At 35.0% G+C, this 17,799-nt stretch overlaps 1 protein-coding gene across 1 annotated transcript in view; it reads right to left on the bottom strand.

Moving 5' to 3' along the window:
- Positions 1–17,799, bottom strand: part of CACNA2D3 (calcium voltage-gated channel auxiliary subunit alpha2delta 3) — a 466,439-nt gene that overhangs the window by 132,778 nt on the left and 315,862 nt on the right. Inside the window, exon 14 of the mRNA XM_026857568.1 lies at positions 3,733–3,750. Coding sequence (XP_026713369.1) covers positions 3,733–3,750 — 18 coding nt within the window. The remainder of the gene's footprint in view (positions 1–3,732; positions 3,751–17,799) is intronic.

The raw sequence follows: 17,799 nt of genomic DNA on the forward strand, positions 1-17,799 counted from the left end.
TATTTTGGTTTAGACTCAAATCATGGCCTGGGACACTATAGGAACCTTTATGAGTGTATTCAGTTATAGAGAGACATTTCCGTGTTTAGCACAGAGAAATGAAACACCAAAGATACTTCATACTGTAAACCAGTTACTTAGAGTTTGCAAATTGTTGACTCAAAAGTGTTATCAAAAGTCAGCTTGCTTGTTGAGGTGTGTGACAGAGAAATTTGGAAAATAAATTTAAGATTGCAATTAACACATGAGTGAAAAATTTAATGCAGTTTTCTGAATGGACCACTCAACTTTATATACATAATGAAACTGAAAGACAATAGCCTCTTGTCAGCAGGAAACAGATCCAAAGGAATGCTAAAACAGAGTCAAAATGTTTACTTTGTGATTATTTTGTACTTCATTGGATTAAATTGCAACTCTTATAATTTTACAAAATGCTAAAATCACTAGTCATGCACTTCAATAAAATAGAGACTTTGCAAATTTTCTATTTTCTATTCCCAGTGACAGTTAATTCAACACTTCAAAGTACAAGAAGGTAAATGATGCAGCGAATGATGAATGATGCTCCTAAATGGCTGAAAGATGATAGCATCAAGATAAAAGGAGGGCAAAGCACTACTTACAGAAGTTAAGGAATAACAGAAAGAGAGAAGAAAGCTGTCAGGATCTTTTGGGCAACAAATATTATCAAAACATTTCCATATGGAGGAAATATGATTCCATTCATGAGAGAATCATTAAAAAAAAAAAAAAAACAAACCAAAAAAAAAAACCCACCAAAACCCAAACTTTCCTAAATGTTCCTAAACACAACTACCTGATTCTGATTTTTGTGTCTAATTTACTCACTTCTACTTCTTCACGCAAGCTAGGTAGAACAAAACATCACAGCAGGAGTAGGACAACAGATTTTGAATCCTGCTGTGTTTGCTCAAGAAAGAAAGTAAAGCTTTCCCACTAGGAAACAAAAAACCTTTCTGAGCTATTAAGGAAAAATAGCTTTTACTCATCGATGAATACAAAAGCTGCTTCTTGAAAAGTGTTTCAAAGATGAAGGTCATTTTGGAAGCCAAACTGAAAAAGTCTGAAAATTGGTAAATTTGGGTTATTAGTTTTGTTTTATTACTATTTTCACAGCCCTGTGGGATGGTTACCTGAACACGTGCAGAAAAGCAAAACAGAGCACATATAAAATTTACACAAATTTGTTCCATTTGTCTGGATAGTGGCTTTCTTTTAGATACATCACCTCTTCCTAGACACATTTTCTTCTGAAAGCTACATAACCATATTAAATCAGCATCTCTAGCACCTGAAATTATGGTGGGGATTTGGGGGGTTTTCCGGTATTTCCTATTTTAAGTATAGGGTATAACACAAAGGTCTTATCAAGACAAAAATCATGGTGCAACAGACATCCACCTTAAACTCCTTGTATTTCTTTTCACCTGCACTCCAATTCTGAATTTGCAACAATTTGATTTAAGCAGATAGTATAACAGGAACAGGTTTTAATTGTTATTTAACTCCTGTAGACAGTTGAGAACCTACAGGTCTTCAAAATCAATTGCTAATTACCATAGAACATTGACTAAACACAGACTGTAGCCAAAGTGTTTCACATAAAAGACATAACGCATTTCATCCGGATGACCAAGTATTTATAATGGATATAAAATAGTAAAGGTAAACTTGGAATGCCAGATTTTTCTTTTAGATCACTCAGAGATTAAAGTGAACATGTTTAGAGAGACATGACTGTTTGAAATGTTTATAGAGAAAACATTTGCAAGATGATACATAGATTCCAACGAAAATACAGTACAAGTTCAGACACCATATGGCAAAACATGTACACTAGTGACTAAGTCATTCGGAAAGGCATGCATCACCCCTTGTGCCGCTTCCCTTCACCTTGCAGATAGCAAGAGATTCTCTTGCTTTGTTCATAAGCTCTCAGGCCACGCTTACGAAAACGTTTTTTTCTTACCTGAAGTTATCAAAAAAAGCCCTTGTGGATTATTGGTATCTACCCTCCCTCCCCATCCCATTCCTTCTTTCCCACCCCTCTCCTCTTTCTCTGCTTGAAAGTAGTATACACTCAACTAGACATTATGCATACGTATACAAAATGTGGGGCTTTAGCTCTGCGTTAGTTTGCTCAAGGCGTAATCACATTGGAAATTGGCATTTTTGACCTTCCATGAAAACTGTGTGCTTTTTTGTTAACCTTGAACTTGAGTAAGTATCAGAACATTATTTAATAGCTCAGAATTGTGGACATTGTACATATAATACAGTACCACATGACACAATCCGGCAAACAGTCTGACTGCTTATATCTTTCTGTACCAGCATACTATAATACTATAACCTCACTCTGTCTTTTTTTTTTTTTTCAAACTCTTAAAAAAAGCATTTGACATAAAATTTTAGACAAGAAAGGAAAATGAAAAAGCCAAAGTTAGCCCGTAGACCAGACTTTTAATCCTTCTACTTTTCCAGGAAGCTGTAAACAAAAGATTTCTTTAAACCATCTATTTCCAGAAGAAAAACAGAAAAGCAACAACTTTTGTTACCACGTCACATTTGGTGGGCTCTTCAACTATCAAAACACAAGAACAAACTACGGACATAGTCATGTCACAAAACACCTTATTACCTCCAGATTTGAAAGAGAATTTTCTGAGCTCCATAACAGTGACATACAAATATACATAGCATCATAAAAATAAAAGCTCCCATGCTCACATTTCTTACTTTTTAAACTAAAAAGTGGACAAGATACATTAATTAACCATTTCAAAGTTTTGAGTTCTGTGGATGCCCTCACCATTCTGCAAAAGCTATCCACTGAAGATCATTTAACTTATAGCTCCCATTAAAAACTGAACTTTGATCATCATCCAAGACAGTCAACAGCAGTGATGTTTACCTGAGTAATTGCTATGATATTACTTACTAAAGGTGCTTTACCTAGCACAATAAGAATGACTTGGATGAGTGAGTATTGCAATTTCCCAGTATATTCCATTCATTTTTTCTTTTTAATATTTTTTTTTTCACTGCAAACCACAAAACAGCATCTAGATTTTCTGTTTTCTGGAAGCTTTAATTATATTTGCGAAATATACAAGGATGATGCAACAGGCACCGAGCAATTCTTCGAGTTTGCCACAATCATTGTGCTATCATGATGTGCTATGGTGACTCTGGTAACATACCATATCGATGCAGAAGTTGTTTAAAGGCAAGAGTATGTTGCATGAAAACTGTCTACAACCTAGACAAGTCAAATGTTGAATGTATTCAAAGGCATGTTGATAGATACAGTGGGGAGCAGTGAAAGGGCACCAGCAATACCACGGGTTCTGCAGTCTCTACAATAGAGAGAAAATGATCCAGAGATGTTTCATTTGGAGTAATGGACTGATTTTTTTTATCCTTACTATTATTTCAAATTGTTTATAAAATAGCCTCCCTGTTGTCTTAAAGTTGTAGGCTACTACATACCTATCATGTTAAAATATTTCATATGTTTGAAGAGCTGCTCTCAGCAAGTACCTTAGCTTGCCTTGATGTCAGCTACCCTTCTTGCTCCTCAAGTCCAGAGCCTCAATTACAGTGAACTGTTTCACTGATCACTACTGTACCATACTCACACCACCATGGAAACATGAAGGACTGGTGACTACTTTGAATGACTAAGATTTGATCAAAATATTTTACCTTTTGAGCCTGAGGGAGCTGGAAAACAACAAAACAGAACAAGCAATCATTATACATCAATTTTAACAGCTACTTTAGCTGTGTATTCATAAAATTACAAACATAATATAAGACAATGTATAAAGGAAAGAAACTAGAGAAACAAGGCTTACATTGCCAATTGATTCAAGTTATTGAGGGCTTATTAACTTAAGGTTTTTATTTGACAGCTTCTCTACTAGGTATCACAGAAGCACCACGCAATGTGTTAAATACCACAATACTAAGAGAGGGACTGTTTTCTCATCAGATATGGTATCACACTTGAACTGTGAAGTAGTTCCATCTTCCTTTACACAAATATAATTCAACATAAAGATAGTTTTAGTTTTAAAACCAGCCATTCTTGGCTTGAAAACATCTAAATCTATACTTATTACTAACAAAATTGACATTAAGAGCAATTTATCGTATTAAAGTAGGAGGTTGTATTCTCTACGACAGAGGAAAGAAAAACAAAATGGTAACAGAAAGTTATTGACCGCCTATGCAAACATATGATCATATATGTATGCATAGGACAATACGTTTCTGTACTGTAAACACAAGTATGATTATATGTACATATATGCAAATAAACAGTGTTTATGCATATATGCATATTCATACCACACAGATGTTCTTAGACAAGATTAGTCATACCTGATTGTATGCACAGTATTTACTGTAAGCAGCAACTCACGTAAAAAGGCATGGAGAGCAGGCAGTAGGCTCCATTACATAAAAAATACTTTATTTATTGAGAGTCAGAAAATGGGTTTTGTTCTCACTTTAGGAAAAAAAACACCCAATGTAGGTAACAGAGAGGAGCTCAGAAAAATAAACTGTTATGGGTACAATACAGTTTTGCCTTTTTCTGAATTCGTCTCCTCTTACTTTTACGCTTGTAGAGGACTTCACAATACACAACAACTGACCCTTGTGCTAAATTCCACCTTCTCAGAATTTTTTTTTTTTTCTAAAACAAACTATTTCTTTACAGGTAGCAGCTGAACACAGAAACAGGCAAGAGAATCAATACCAAATGCAAAACGACCTTCAAGATCTCTAGCAAGCTTCTGACAGATGTTTTGTCCTTGATCTGAATTAAAACAGATAGTAGTCTGCTAAAAGCTAATATCCGTATTAGTATATGTCATTAAAGAATTTTCACGTGATCACTAATTCACAAATACTGAAAGCAACCAGCCACAGTTTCTCTGTTTTCACAATATAAAATGTAACAAAATTCATGGCAAGGAAAATTGCTGCAAGTAAATTCTTTCATCCTAAAACCTAAATGATCTGATAGCAAAATACAAGCCATGATCACGTTAAAGTATGACCTATATGTTTTTATTTAAAAGCCTGTTGTTTAAATAATTGATTATATAGAATGATATGCTGCGGAAATTGCGAATCCCTGCTGAACTGTAAATACATGAGCTAAATCCTGTATTAACAGGTTAGAGCACTACTTAGAGCAGTTCAAAGCTTTTCTGAACATTTATCTACTTATTAGTCTTTAAACTTGGTTAACTACTTTGATAACTGGAAGCTTTTTCTTATTTTCATTCTCACAAAAGGGTAATGTTGCAATATGAACTCTTCAATTTCCTACTCTAGCACTGAAACTGGTTTACTCTCTAACACTTTTTTTCAGGGGGGTTGGTTGGGTTTTTTTGGTTTTGTAATGCCACCACCTTCTTGCTAAAGACATGTAAAAATTACAAGCATCCTTTCATTAGTATCTCAGATAAAGACAGGTGCAGTGAAGAATGATGTCCGAATTCCTACCTTTGGCATAAATACTAAAGAACTCTACAGTTTGCCCAAGCCCCACTACACATAGCAAACTCATGTTTTCATAATGAGCTAATTTGTATGCCATAGTCTACAAAACAGTATTTCACGTACAGTCAAGGCACCCAAGGCAACATGTGCAATGTTAGGTACAGAAGTATCATTGCAGAAATACTTCCAGATAACATTCAAACTAAATTAGAAAGCTTATAGTCCACATACAGTGGAGACAGGTTCAAGGAAGCAGCTGCGGGTGGGGATATAGGGGAGAACATTAAAAATCGGAACAAACACAAAAGCCCAAAACAAATGCATACGCGCACACACACACACACACTGCTCAATTTGGACTTCACATTTAAGTTGAATCCTTTTACAAATACTAGTATTCTTTGATGTAATTTTTACAACTTGTTTTCAGAACCGGAGTTTACTCATATTTGAGCACATCCCTTCAGATACATATGGTTTGATGCAAGGAACTGAAAGAAGTAATGCCTCAAACATTCATCAACACAGAAAACCTCAAGGACAAGCTGGGGCCTTTGGATTAGTCTAAGGAATGTCACCCTAGGAAGCAGGAGTGTATCAAAGGATGCACACACACACACACACACACACACACACCCCGCCTTGGAGTTGCATTGTCAGACTCCTTAGATAAGCCTAAAATAAGTCTTAGATAAGCCTGTGACTCTCTTGAGTACACCAGACACCATGCACGCATTGCTAATGAACTCATTAGGGGCAAGAGTTTCTGCCCCAGAAGCTGGATGACTGCTCAAGAAGAATGAAGTCAGCAAAAACCTGTGGGACCAGATGAAAAACTAAAGGCGGGCAGATATGCTAACCAGCTGATATGATGAACCTAAAAGGCAACAGAAAACTTTGCTGTGTGTTCACCCACCATCAAAGCTAGATCCGTGTGCACCCACCACCCAAGATTACGGGACCCGAGACAACGCTGGATCCAGGGGCGGTGATCTGGATTTCTTTGACTCTCTCTCCTTTCTTTTCCTTTTTCTTTCCTTTCCTTTCTTTTCTTTCTTAGAGAGGTATAAGATACCACATTGCTTATTATCCTTTTCCAAGTTTAAATTGTTTTCTACCACAAGTAAAAGATTTTAACTGGTCATTTGGTGTCGTTTCACCTTAATTTAACCCGAGAGGATCACAGAACGGTTGCGATTCTCTGGGTGTCCAGTTCAGGTTGTGACATTTGGTCAGGTTTTGCCATGCAAGGGAATTACAGGCAAATGGAATGTAAGTGAGGATTTCCTATTAATAATAGCCACACAAACTAAATGTTACACACTTTTGTATATGAACCTGTCCCTATTGCTTTTACTGAGATTATTTTCTAGAGCACATTAATAAAAGTTTCAAAATCAGAGTTCCATATTATGTGTTGCTGAATTCAGTTTGTCAATCCCATTTATAGCCTTTAAAAATCAAGAATATTTCCTTACTGTGAAATATTAGTAGTCCAAGCCTTAATTAGGAATAATATGGTCAGCAGATGAGATTTACATTCCATTACGATTTTCCCTGGGGTGGCATTCTTGTCACTTTTCACCTAAACTTCAAAATACAGGTTCACAGTCTTTTCCTTAGAAAAAAAAATATCTGTCTTTGTTACAGCCAGACAAATCATTCTGTTGCTGATTTGAAACTTGGCTGTTAGAAGACCCTATATGTCAGCAATTCAGTTTAATAATTGCTACAAATTCCTTTGAAATAAACTACGGAGGTTTGTCTGACATTACCCCTTCTGGGAGGCCATAGGAAACAAATAATTTTCCTAACAATAACAGTAATAGTCCTCTGGTCTGACCCTTTATTGCAGAGTCTAAAAACTGCCTGTCTCTGTGTAAAACCCAGCGGGTACCTCTGATTCCTGTGGTTTGCTTTATACGCTGCCAAGAGGTAGTTTTGCAGTAAACTATGTGATCTTTCCCTGGCCCTCAAAAAGCAGTGCAGATCTTTCTGTTCTACTTGCACCTATGATAAATTATGCCGGTTTGGTGTCTTTATTCAGGTCCAACCATACCAAAGTACCCCCTGTTTTCCATTAGGGTCTCTTCCTCCCTCTAATGATTGTCTCTGCAGAAGGTACATGATATATACACATAAATATATCTGGTTTATATACAATATAAACATATCCGTTTTACTTGCTCCTAGTTTGCCATCTGGGTAATGCATGTTTTGTTCAAATGCCTGTGGCTAGGTGCGGGGAGGAAGTCTGGCCATTCACTGTCTCCTGGCTGCTGGAGGTGGGGTTGGGAGGAGCCCTCCAGAGGGGGGTACCCTTCCGCCACACCACTGCCTAGGCGTACTGCCAGGTATGGCAGGGACAGGAGCCTGCAGACGTGTAAGCACTAGGGGAAACCTGAGAGGATTTTCTGATGTAGAAAAGTAGACTTAAGCATCTAAATGGAACTGTGTAAATTTTGCTGCAACCTAAAAAAAAATGGATAAAGAACAAGATAAGGCCATAGGGCCTTGCAAGGATGCAATGAAGAAAAGGGAGGGGGATTTGTTTTCAAACTCTTTTTTTTTTTAATCTATCTCTCCCAGAAACCCCAATTTTTCTTTACTGAACAAATTTTATTCTATTTTGTATTGTAAAAAAATACCCTTCAGAGACTGCAAGCCCCCTGAGGTTCACAGTATGTTTGATTCCAGTACGACATGTTGAGAATTCCACCTCTAAATTCAGGTCAGCTTGGGTCCTGTCACACAATGTAACACAATAAATAATTGTAGGAGGTTTTTCAATACTCTTATTGCACACATTGTCATGCTTTCCTCACTAGCAAATAATCTAGTAATGTTTTAAGCCCTTTGTGGAAATGTGTTTGGTATTAGCAGAAAAATTACAGATGTTACTAAAATGGTAAATCAAACCAAGACAGGCAAAGAGAGCAACATCAAGGATATTGCACTATTTCTGGGACCAGATAACTGAGGCCAACATGAGTGAAACAAACAAAAACATAGATATATCTGAAATACTATCTTTAGAAGCAGGAGGCGTATGTTACAGGACCAGTAGTTAAGTACTCCATGCCAGTCATCATGAAAGTCTGTCTCCTTTCACCCTTAACAAAAGAAGTTCATAAAGACAGATTTTGTAAATTATTTAATGATAATTCCAAAACAAAAAGGCCATACACTTCTAAAATATTTTATAGCCATTTCAAGAATTTATTCAAAACATTATGTAGCTGTATGTCTCAAATTTCAAAGAAACCAAGCCTAGAAGTCTTAAAGGAAAACATACTAGAATTAGAAAGTTACTGTCCTGTGGGATCAGAATTCAACCTTATGTTTGTTTGAAGAACAGCAAAAAAAAAAAAAAAAAAAAATGTTCTACCAAAAAACTATTTCTATTATTAGAGAAATGAAAATATAAATCACCATGAAATTAATTTTTCATTCTCTATTTTTCTAATAATAATTGAATGAAATTATCTTTGTCTAAAAACTTACACCATTGCAATGTATTTATGCTAAAGCATTCAACTCTTATTTTGCATTCACTGACCTAATTTCAACAGTCCTATTCTCCTGCCAAACATTTAACTATCACCAGTCGCAGGAAAAAGCCAACAACCCTACTCACTTGATTGTTTCATAATCAGATACAGTACAAATCAATAGAAATTAAGCACAAAGATGCCAGTAAATAATCAACAAGTATGAATACAGTTTTGATAGTACAGCCATTTCTGGAAATAGTTTCTGGGCTGCACCAAAATTAACATCTATGCATAGCTACATTTATGGTGGTTTGCAATGTTCAGACTTATCCTGTACATGTCACATACTGACTCTGAATTTGGCATTGAATGTATGTATTAGAACTTTTCCTTTTTGGAAATACACTTTCAGGAAAGGTGTGAAATATTGTGGCAAGCTGTACTTAACACCACAGCAAGGAGGAAGACATCACACACATCAGTGAAGCTCCTCAGAAAAGAATGAGAAAAAAAAAAATAGAACACTTAGTGCATATATGTGCCAGGTACTCTATAATATAGGTTGTTTATTTATGGTATTATATAATATAATTAAATGTAGGGTTAGATGATTCTTTATTTACGTGTATATAGAAATGCAAAGCAGTTCATACACTGCTAGGCAGGCTTTCACAGCTCTTCCCAAAAATGACAAAAACTTGGGAGAGAATAGAAAGAACATTCAAACTCTCCATTTTTAGCAGAAAATGTAAATTCACTGCTTTACATTCTACTTACTCAGTTGCTATGAGATACATTATTAAAATATGATTTTGATGATTTTTCCTTGACAATCTATGCACTTACTCTCCACTTCCTAGAATCATGTACTAGAGGTATCAAGTACTAGAGGCATCATAGATAATTATATGCATACATGGAGGAAGAAATAAAATTCAGCCTCCTACTGGGATGTTTGTGATGTTAAGATTTCAGTATAAATATTAGAAGTGTGACATTAACCTGCAGCTTACTGGGCCAACATCCGTAAGAAAAATGCACTTCAGTTTTCAAGGAGTTCAATACCAAATCCTTCTTTGTTCATGTAATTGTTTTATTGTGGTACCACATATTTTGCAATAACTACAGCATTTTAGAAAAGGATCGACTGTGCACTGCATGCAAAGGATAACCGGTCAGAGGAAATGCAAATGTTGCTGTGAAGAAAATAATAAAATATAGATAAAAATATAGATGAAAACTAACATTCTAGTTCTCTTTGTACACATTTTATAAAGTACATAACTGCTTATTAATGTAAATCACTGAATAATTTCTAACGCACTGTCTAGCAAACTTGGCTTTAAAATGAGAATCATTAACACCAAAATATCTGTCTGCGTCTGATCTCTGAACTTTGTGTTGAAGGTAACAGAAACCCTTACTAATAGGAATATTCTTACATTTTCACTGTGGGAGTGATTGATTGGAGCGCACTGCCCAGAGGGTTTGTGGAGACGTTCAAAACCCAGTTGGACACGGTCCTGGGCATCCTTGCTCCAGCTAATCCTGCCTGAGCACAGGGTTAGACTAGATGATCTACGAGGGGTCCGTTCCAGACTCAGTTATTCTGTGAGTCTGTGACTGTGATTCTTTTAACTGCATAAACTATCTCTCTCTCTCTCTAATGAATACAAAATATTTACAGGAAAGTTTGTATTTAAATTACTCAGAGTGATTACTTTAAATGCAAAGTTTGGTTAGAAACTTTAATAATAAACAATTATTTTCTTAAGAACTATGCTGATTTTACAAATAAACCACATAACTGAAGATCAAAGTAGGAACCTATTCACAAAATCTGATGCTCTGTGAACATTCCACACACCATGAACAAAATTTTGGCCTCATCATGTGTGTTTAAAGGGAGTGAGTTCTATTTTTATTATAACATCAATAAAGAAAAACAGTGCAAAATAGATGTCCATGGTTAATTCAGTTTGTGTATGCAAACATATTAGGTATAAATATTACTATATTGATTTCCCTATGTAAATTATTGATATAACTATTCTTTTATCTGTTATACAGTAGATATTTCCTTCCTAATCAAAACCTACAAATATTCATGCATAGAATTGGAATATTTTTCTAAATACAGACAACTCCAAATAATGCTTGTAAATTACATGTCATGTAATACCAAGTGACACAATCTACATTAAAATCTGCATATTTAGTCTTTTTATCTCATACAGCCTTTTTATCTCAAAACACTGAAAATAACAGTTTCTAAAATGGGGATCATTAGTATTCGAGTGCCACCAATAGTCTTTTCAAAATGTTATGGCTATTTGATTGTTGGATTATTAAGGTTTAAGTTTTGAGGATGACCACCTTCAATTTATGGAGACAACTAGTCCAATTGCGCTTCAACAGTGGACAACATGAACAAGAGAACTAAATGTACACTTCCGTTACACCATAAAGAAATTTGATGCTGTTTTGTGAGACTGTAAATAAGTTTTCTCTAAAACTTGTTCTTTTGGGGAACACACAGACTGATCTTGCATAAAGAGGGATAATATTCCTTTTAGGGGCTGGTGGTTTTGACAGTCCTTGCTGTACCTCATACGGGATCTGTGCACTGACTCCAAATTTCTACAAGCTCCAGCTCACAAATTGTTACAAATATTCTGGGTTACAAACACACAAGGATTTAATGCTAATTAATATCTTCAGTAATATCACTAAACGTGAGCTCTACAATTGACTCTAAGAGGATGGATAAGAGACAAGCACCCACAGCAAAGAGCTTTCCTTCATGATGATTTCCTATTCTTATTTAAACCTACTGCCTATATTTCACTCACTGCCAACACTTGAACTACATAGTTATTCTGTCAGTGAATGACTTAGGAGTAGGGTTTTTTAATTTATACAGTGCTCAAAATGTTCCCATACCTGAGAAGAGCTAATTGCCAGATCTAGAGGCACAGGTCCCTAAATGTTCTTGGCCCTGAAAATGATCAGAAACTTTCAAACTGCTTAAGTACATTTTATTATAAAATCTGAAGTTATAATACAACTTAAATTACATGACTGGTGCTAATTCCCATATTTCCATTAATATAGTTTATTTAAATTTTAGTGAGATAGTAGATTTTGGGTTTGTTCTGTTTTGCTTTGATCGATGTTAGTGGTCAGTCAGTGGTCAGTCAGTCAGCCTCTTTATACTACTGGTACAGAAGTGAGCACAGCAATGTAAATAATTTAAAAGTATAATTCTAACTTCTGTTGCTACTGAGAGAATGCATCAGTATGTCCAGACATGATGTTAAATTTCACTGATGATCATATTTCACACTACATGGTAAGTTAACCTGAAAATAATTTTTAAAATGTATATATTATTGTTATATTTTGCATTTTAATCTTTTTACTCTTTTCTGGTATAGCAATCATATTATTACAGAGAAAACCATTCTGTTTTCTGCTGCTTCCAAAATTATTTGATTTACACCGCACACTGGGTTTTTTTGCTTGTTTGTTTTGAACTACTGCTTGGTTTGCATTCATATAATAGGGATGTAGTATGATTTTAATAGACTATAAGAACTGTTTATGTCTTGAATGTGTCCCCCTTTTTTTTTTACTAGTCTAAAATCAAGAACAATTTAAACTTACATTATACTACCAGATCAGTCTACTACAAAGGTCAGAATATGAATTTACCTACAGTAAAGTATCTAAGTAAAATTTTGAAGATATAGAACAGTATTTTATTATTTTTCTCTTAATTTTATTCATTTATTTTAAAGTATTTGCTATTCAACTTTTTTTTTTTACTGTGCTTGCTTTTAGCATTAGTTGATTGCTAAAGCACCACAAAATTTAGAAAGCTCACAGTTTAAATCATAAATTTTTATTCAAAAGATGAAAAAAATTTTGGAATCCCTGGATACCAAAAAGATAAATGGATTAGGAACTAGGTATGGATTGTCAAATATCATGATTGTAGGACCAGAATTTTTTATCTTCAATTTATAAGCAAATTTATCTTGAACATTTAAATAATAGCTCTTCTAAAAAACTTTTAGACATACAGATAGAACAACCAGGGAAACCAGAACAGTGTTCAGAACTGAACTAAGGCAGCAACTGAGGAAGAGCTTCTGATCATACCCTTAAAGTCTGGTAACAAAACGCCCTCACACTACACTCCAGTTAACCATGTACTTATTCAACCTTAACAGCACTGAAGAGGTTTCACACTGTATAAGACAGTAATCCAATGTCCATTTATTCTACATATGGAAAAGAACTGAAAATAATACACCTGTATTCTAGACAACAAGCATTTTTTTTTCAGCTTTCCTCTTACTCATAATATCAAAAGGAAAAGAAATTTTTAAAACTAAACATCATTACACATAATATGACATCCAACATACTTGTAAGATTCTGGTTCTTATCTATGCAAAATAGCATCAAATGATATGGTTAGGCTCTTTATCCTTATACACTTTTAATACTTGTTAGTATTTATTAGCATTTGTACCACCTCTAGAAGAACAGATAGTGTAATTTTAATTATTACTAATCCCAATTATTTCCAAATGAGACGTTTAGAAAGACTGTTAGAAAGGCAATAGATTATAGCATTAGCATCCTTCCCAGATAAGTAGTTCTAGTAAGATAAAAATAACTGCACTGTATTAAAAAAAGAGCTGAAAAAAACCCCCATACACTTGTATTTCAAAGACAAAAAACAAAAGCAAGGTCTTTGTACTGTAAAGACTTGTTCTGAATTACCAGGAGAGGGAGGGAGGGAAGGGGGGAAGAGAAAGAAGGGAGAAAAGAATCAGCCTCAGAAGATAGGTGCATATACACTTATTCATTTTTTCATCTATTCTCAAATAAATGCCCTTGCACATTTGAAAAAAAGGGCAAATTCTCTGACAGTCCTTCTAAAAATGAAAAATAATTTCATAATCATAAATCCTCTTAAGAGCTAGCCACACATCCTCTCTCCCACAATAAAATCCACACTGGCCTCAAAGCAAAAACAATCTTGAAGTGAGTAGAGTGGGTTTTTGATCTTGCTCCATATTAAATCTTACTTGCTCTACATATCAGTGTAAGACCAACATCTAAAGATAACCACTTTCTGATGAGGTATGAAAGTGTATTTGACTTAATGAATGTGTAAAGCAAGCCAGAACTTCTTTAAAAACTTAGATTTACTAATAGTGTTTGTGATTTTCAGCATGTTACTCTGGTAGTATTAAATGAGATTGCACTTCTAAAACAACTACATTTTTCTATACTCTATTTTGTAACCATCCAACATGCTCTAAAAAGGAAATGGCTGTAAGAACGTATATAGTTGAATTATCCAAACCCACTCTTTCCTCAATCTTTTTTCCACAGAGTACCACTTCTGTATTGCTAGAGCACTGCTCTGCCAGAAGTGGAGGGTGTAGACAGACCCTGCTTCCATTCCCTTACTCCCTGTCCCTCTCCCTTACTCTGCCAGTCAACCCATGCAGCATTTTAGGGGTACAGTTTAGAAATCTGAGAATCCTTTCTTCCTTGCTTTAATGAGTATTCACAGCCTAACAGGAGTAAAGGAATCTACCCTGATGAAAGGCTTTTGGGACCTATCTTTGAAAGTTTGTATTAAGCGCAGTTCATACCAGACATTCAGTTTAACTTTGTGGAATGTTCATTTAATAAGAGAGAAGAATCTTTTGCTGGCATTTACTCTATTACATGTAAACAGCATCGTTTCAGGATCAGTAGTTTGGACTGTGACCACAAAAGACGCAATAGAAAAACAGACTGTAAATTACTTCATGTCCAGCAGTTTCCTGTAGAAGTAAACATTTTCTTATTTGCAGGAGACACTATTTACAGGTATGAAGATAAAACAGACCTATTAAGAAGTTTACACATCATTTCGTGTCACGGACACAGGGTTAATAATAAGAATATTTGTATTCTGTATAAAGTGGACTGACAGAACCTATTCATAATATTTAATTCAATATTATTTCCCTTTCCATTATCTTTGTTTAGGCTTCTTTTTGTTGCAGTTGTTAATTTTTTACTTTATGAAGAAAGCAATGAACCTGTAATTGAAAAAGGAAAGCTTTGGCTGATACCAGGACAAAGCAAGGCACTTGCAAAACTACTGTTGAATGTTTAACACATAAACACAGGGGAAAAAATAGGGAAAGTATGGATTGAGTCCAAGTGACTGAAGTTTGGCATGCAAGAATAAGACCAGAAGAATCAAGCATAAGGAAAAGATCAGCACTGAGAATCTCATCAGTAAAACACAATTCAAAGTAATCTATCTGCTTTTGATAACTAGAGGACTAAACTGATCTTGTAAGAACATGAATCTGTGATGCAAAAGATTCTAGGAATGTCAAAGCAAAAAGAAATGGAGCTGGGCTTGGGGGAGGGGAGGTTATAATTAACTGGACTTACTCTATTTTTTCTCTTTCTTACTTGCTTAGAAACAAGTCCTTCCAAAAGTATTTTAAAATCAGTAAGTGATTCTAGAAGTCTGATGCAAAAACTGGAACCAGTACAGGCCTCCAAGTGCTAGAACCAATTATCTTTTAGAATTAAAATACTGAACATTTTTATAGAGAATTTTAGTATTTTAGAATTTGAATACTGAACATTTGATAATCTGCTTTCTTAGTTGCCTAACAAATACATTCACAACAATTATTATGTTTTATTCTTTTTTTCCCACTTATCGCTTCTGCATGAGCAAAACTCTTGTACAAATTTTATATTTAGCTAGCACAAAACACCTTGAAGGTTATGTCAGTAACCAATGGCCCAGAACTGCTCTGAATGGAGCAATATGCTGGAGGGCATAATGAGATAGATACTATAGCCTCATGAGATTATTTGAGCTGATAAACAATAGGGGATGCATTTTAAGGGAAGAAAGAAGGCACCAAAGTGTTAGCACAATTTCATTTGCTAAGAAATCCACAGATATGACAATAGGTCAAGGGCATTAGAAAGCAGCAGGGAATGCAGTTTACGCACAACTACTAAATGGAAAGCTTCAGACAGTTTTTCAAAGGGAATCGCCTTTTCTCTTATTTATCAATTTGCCTCTGAAAGGGCAAACCACCGATGGATTCATCTTAAGGCACATCTGCAAAAGTTCAGATGAAACATAAAGAAAAAGAAGGAACAAACTGCTTGTGAAAAATACTGCATAAAAGCTAGAGTGAGACACCCAGGAGTTGAGCTCAGATAGGTGTGTAATTGTACTGTTTTGCTTTGCGAGGGAAAGAGGCATAATCCCTAAACCCAGAAAATAAATCCATAAAAATAGTGTCCAGGCTTTGTGTAAGTATTTGAGAATCAAATGTCCAATGTGTCTTTTGCAAATAAATTAACAATCTGCTAAAATACTACGCTCTAGCAGGAAGGTGGCCGTCATGTGATTTAGGATTAGAAACGTGTGTTTCAGGTTCTCATGCATAAGCAAAGCAACTGATTCTATCAGTTAACAGAGATGTACAAGATCAGAGGGCAGGTTTAAGTCTCTAATTGTTGCAAACATTATTTTTAAAATATATAAGAAAAAAAAAAAGAATTTATTTTTTTTTTTAAAAAAAGCTTGGAAAATGCTCCATCATTTAACATTGTAATATCTCTTAGACGGACAAACTCCTAATCCAATGATTCGTTCTTTCTCTTTTCTATAATATTTTTATATCAGTTTATGGGTAGGCTGGTACCACAGATCTGGCTAGTGCTGCCATTATAAATGATAAAAGGGCATAATCAATGCTGCTGCTTGTTCATTAGCTCTGTTTTGAGGAATAGGTTCTGTCTTCATACCCTTCTAATAAGTATGTAGCTAATGTATCTCACCATTCTAGTTTTACACTGAGATTTTATAGCTATACTTTATTGAAAAAGCCATGGAGCGTTTTATGGACTCTTCACGCTGCAAGCTGAATTCATCAGGCTCTGTAAAGATTCACTCACTCTGTAAAAAAGAGCTACATTTCTCTTGCTTTTTTATATTGGAAGATTTCTATTGTTAGTCTGCACAACTGGAAAGTTCAAAGCTTCCTAAAAGCCATTTTGACCTGATGGCCAATAGGTAAGACTCTGATTTGTTGGAAGAATATGAATTTGAGAGCACTTCTAGATGACCAGAATTGACTTCAAATAAGCAGTTTTTCACTATTTAATACAATGCTTTTGAAATCTAGTTCAAAGAATGGTTTTGGCCAGAGGCAAATTTCTTTATCACCTTCTGCTCTTTTCCCTTTGTTGCACTATCCAGCAGGTCAAGAAAATTTCACCCATACTTCACTCCTTCATTATAAGAACTCATAAGAAAAGTTCTCAATATTCTTTCAGCTATCTCAGAGCTAAAACTGTTTGCAGACATTAAGGATATTTTTAGGCATGCCAGGACCTAAAATGTGATAAATCCCATTATCTTGTAGTTGGCTACACAGCAAACTTTTTGTTAAAAATAAAATGTCTGATAACTGCAAAATTGGCTTTCACTGCATGTCCATTTTCTTAAACTGAACTGTAACACTAAAAGGACAAGGTGAAGGAGGGAAGAAAAATTAAACTTTTCTCTCCTATAAAGGCAACTTGCTGTTCACTGTAACTCCTGAATTTTTGAGGCTGTAAGACTTTAATCCAAAAAAGAAAATGTTAGAACTGTTCCATCAGTCAATAGAAATATAATCCAAGCCCCTTAAACTGAGCTTTA

This window comes from Athene cunicularia, assembly GCF_003259725.1.
Source record: "Athene cunicularia isolate RWA chromosome 12 unlocalized genomic scaffold, athCun1 chr12_part1, whole genome shotgun sequence".
Taxonomy (NCBI): domain Eukaryota; kingdom Metazoa; phylum Chordata; class Aves; order Strigiformes; family Strigidae; genus Athene; species Athene cunicularia.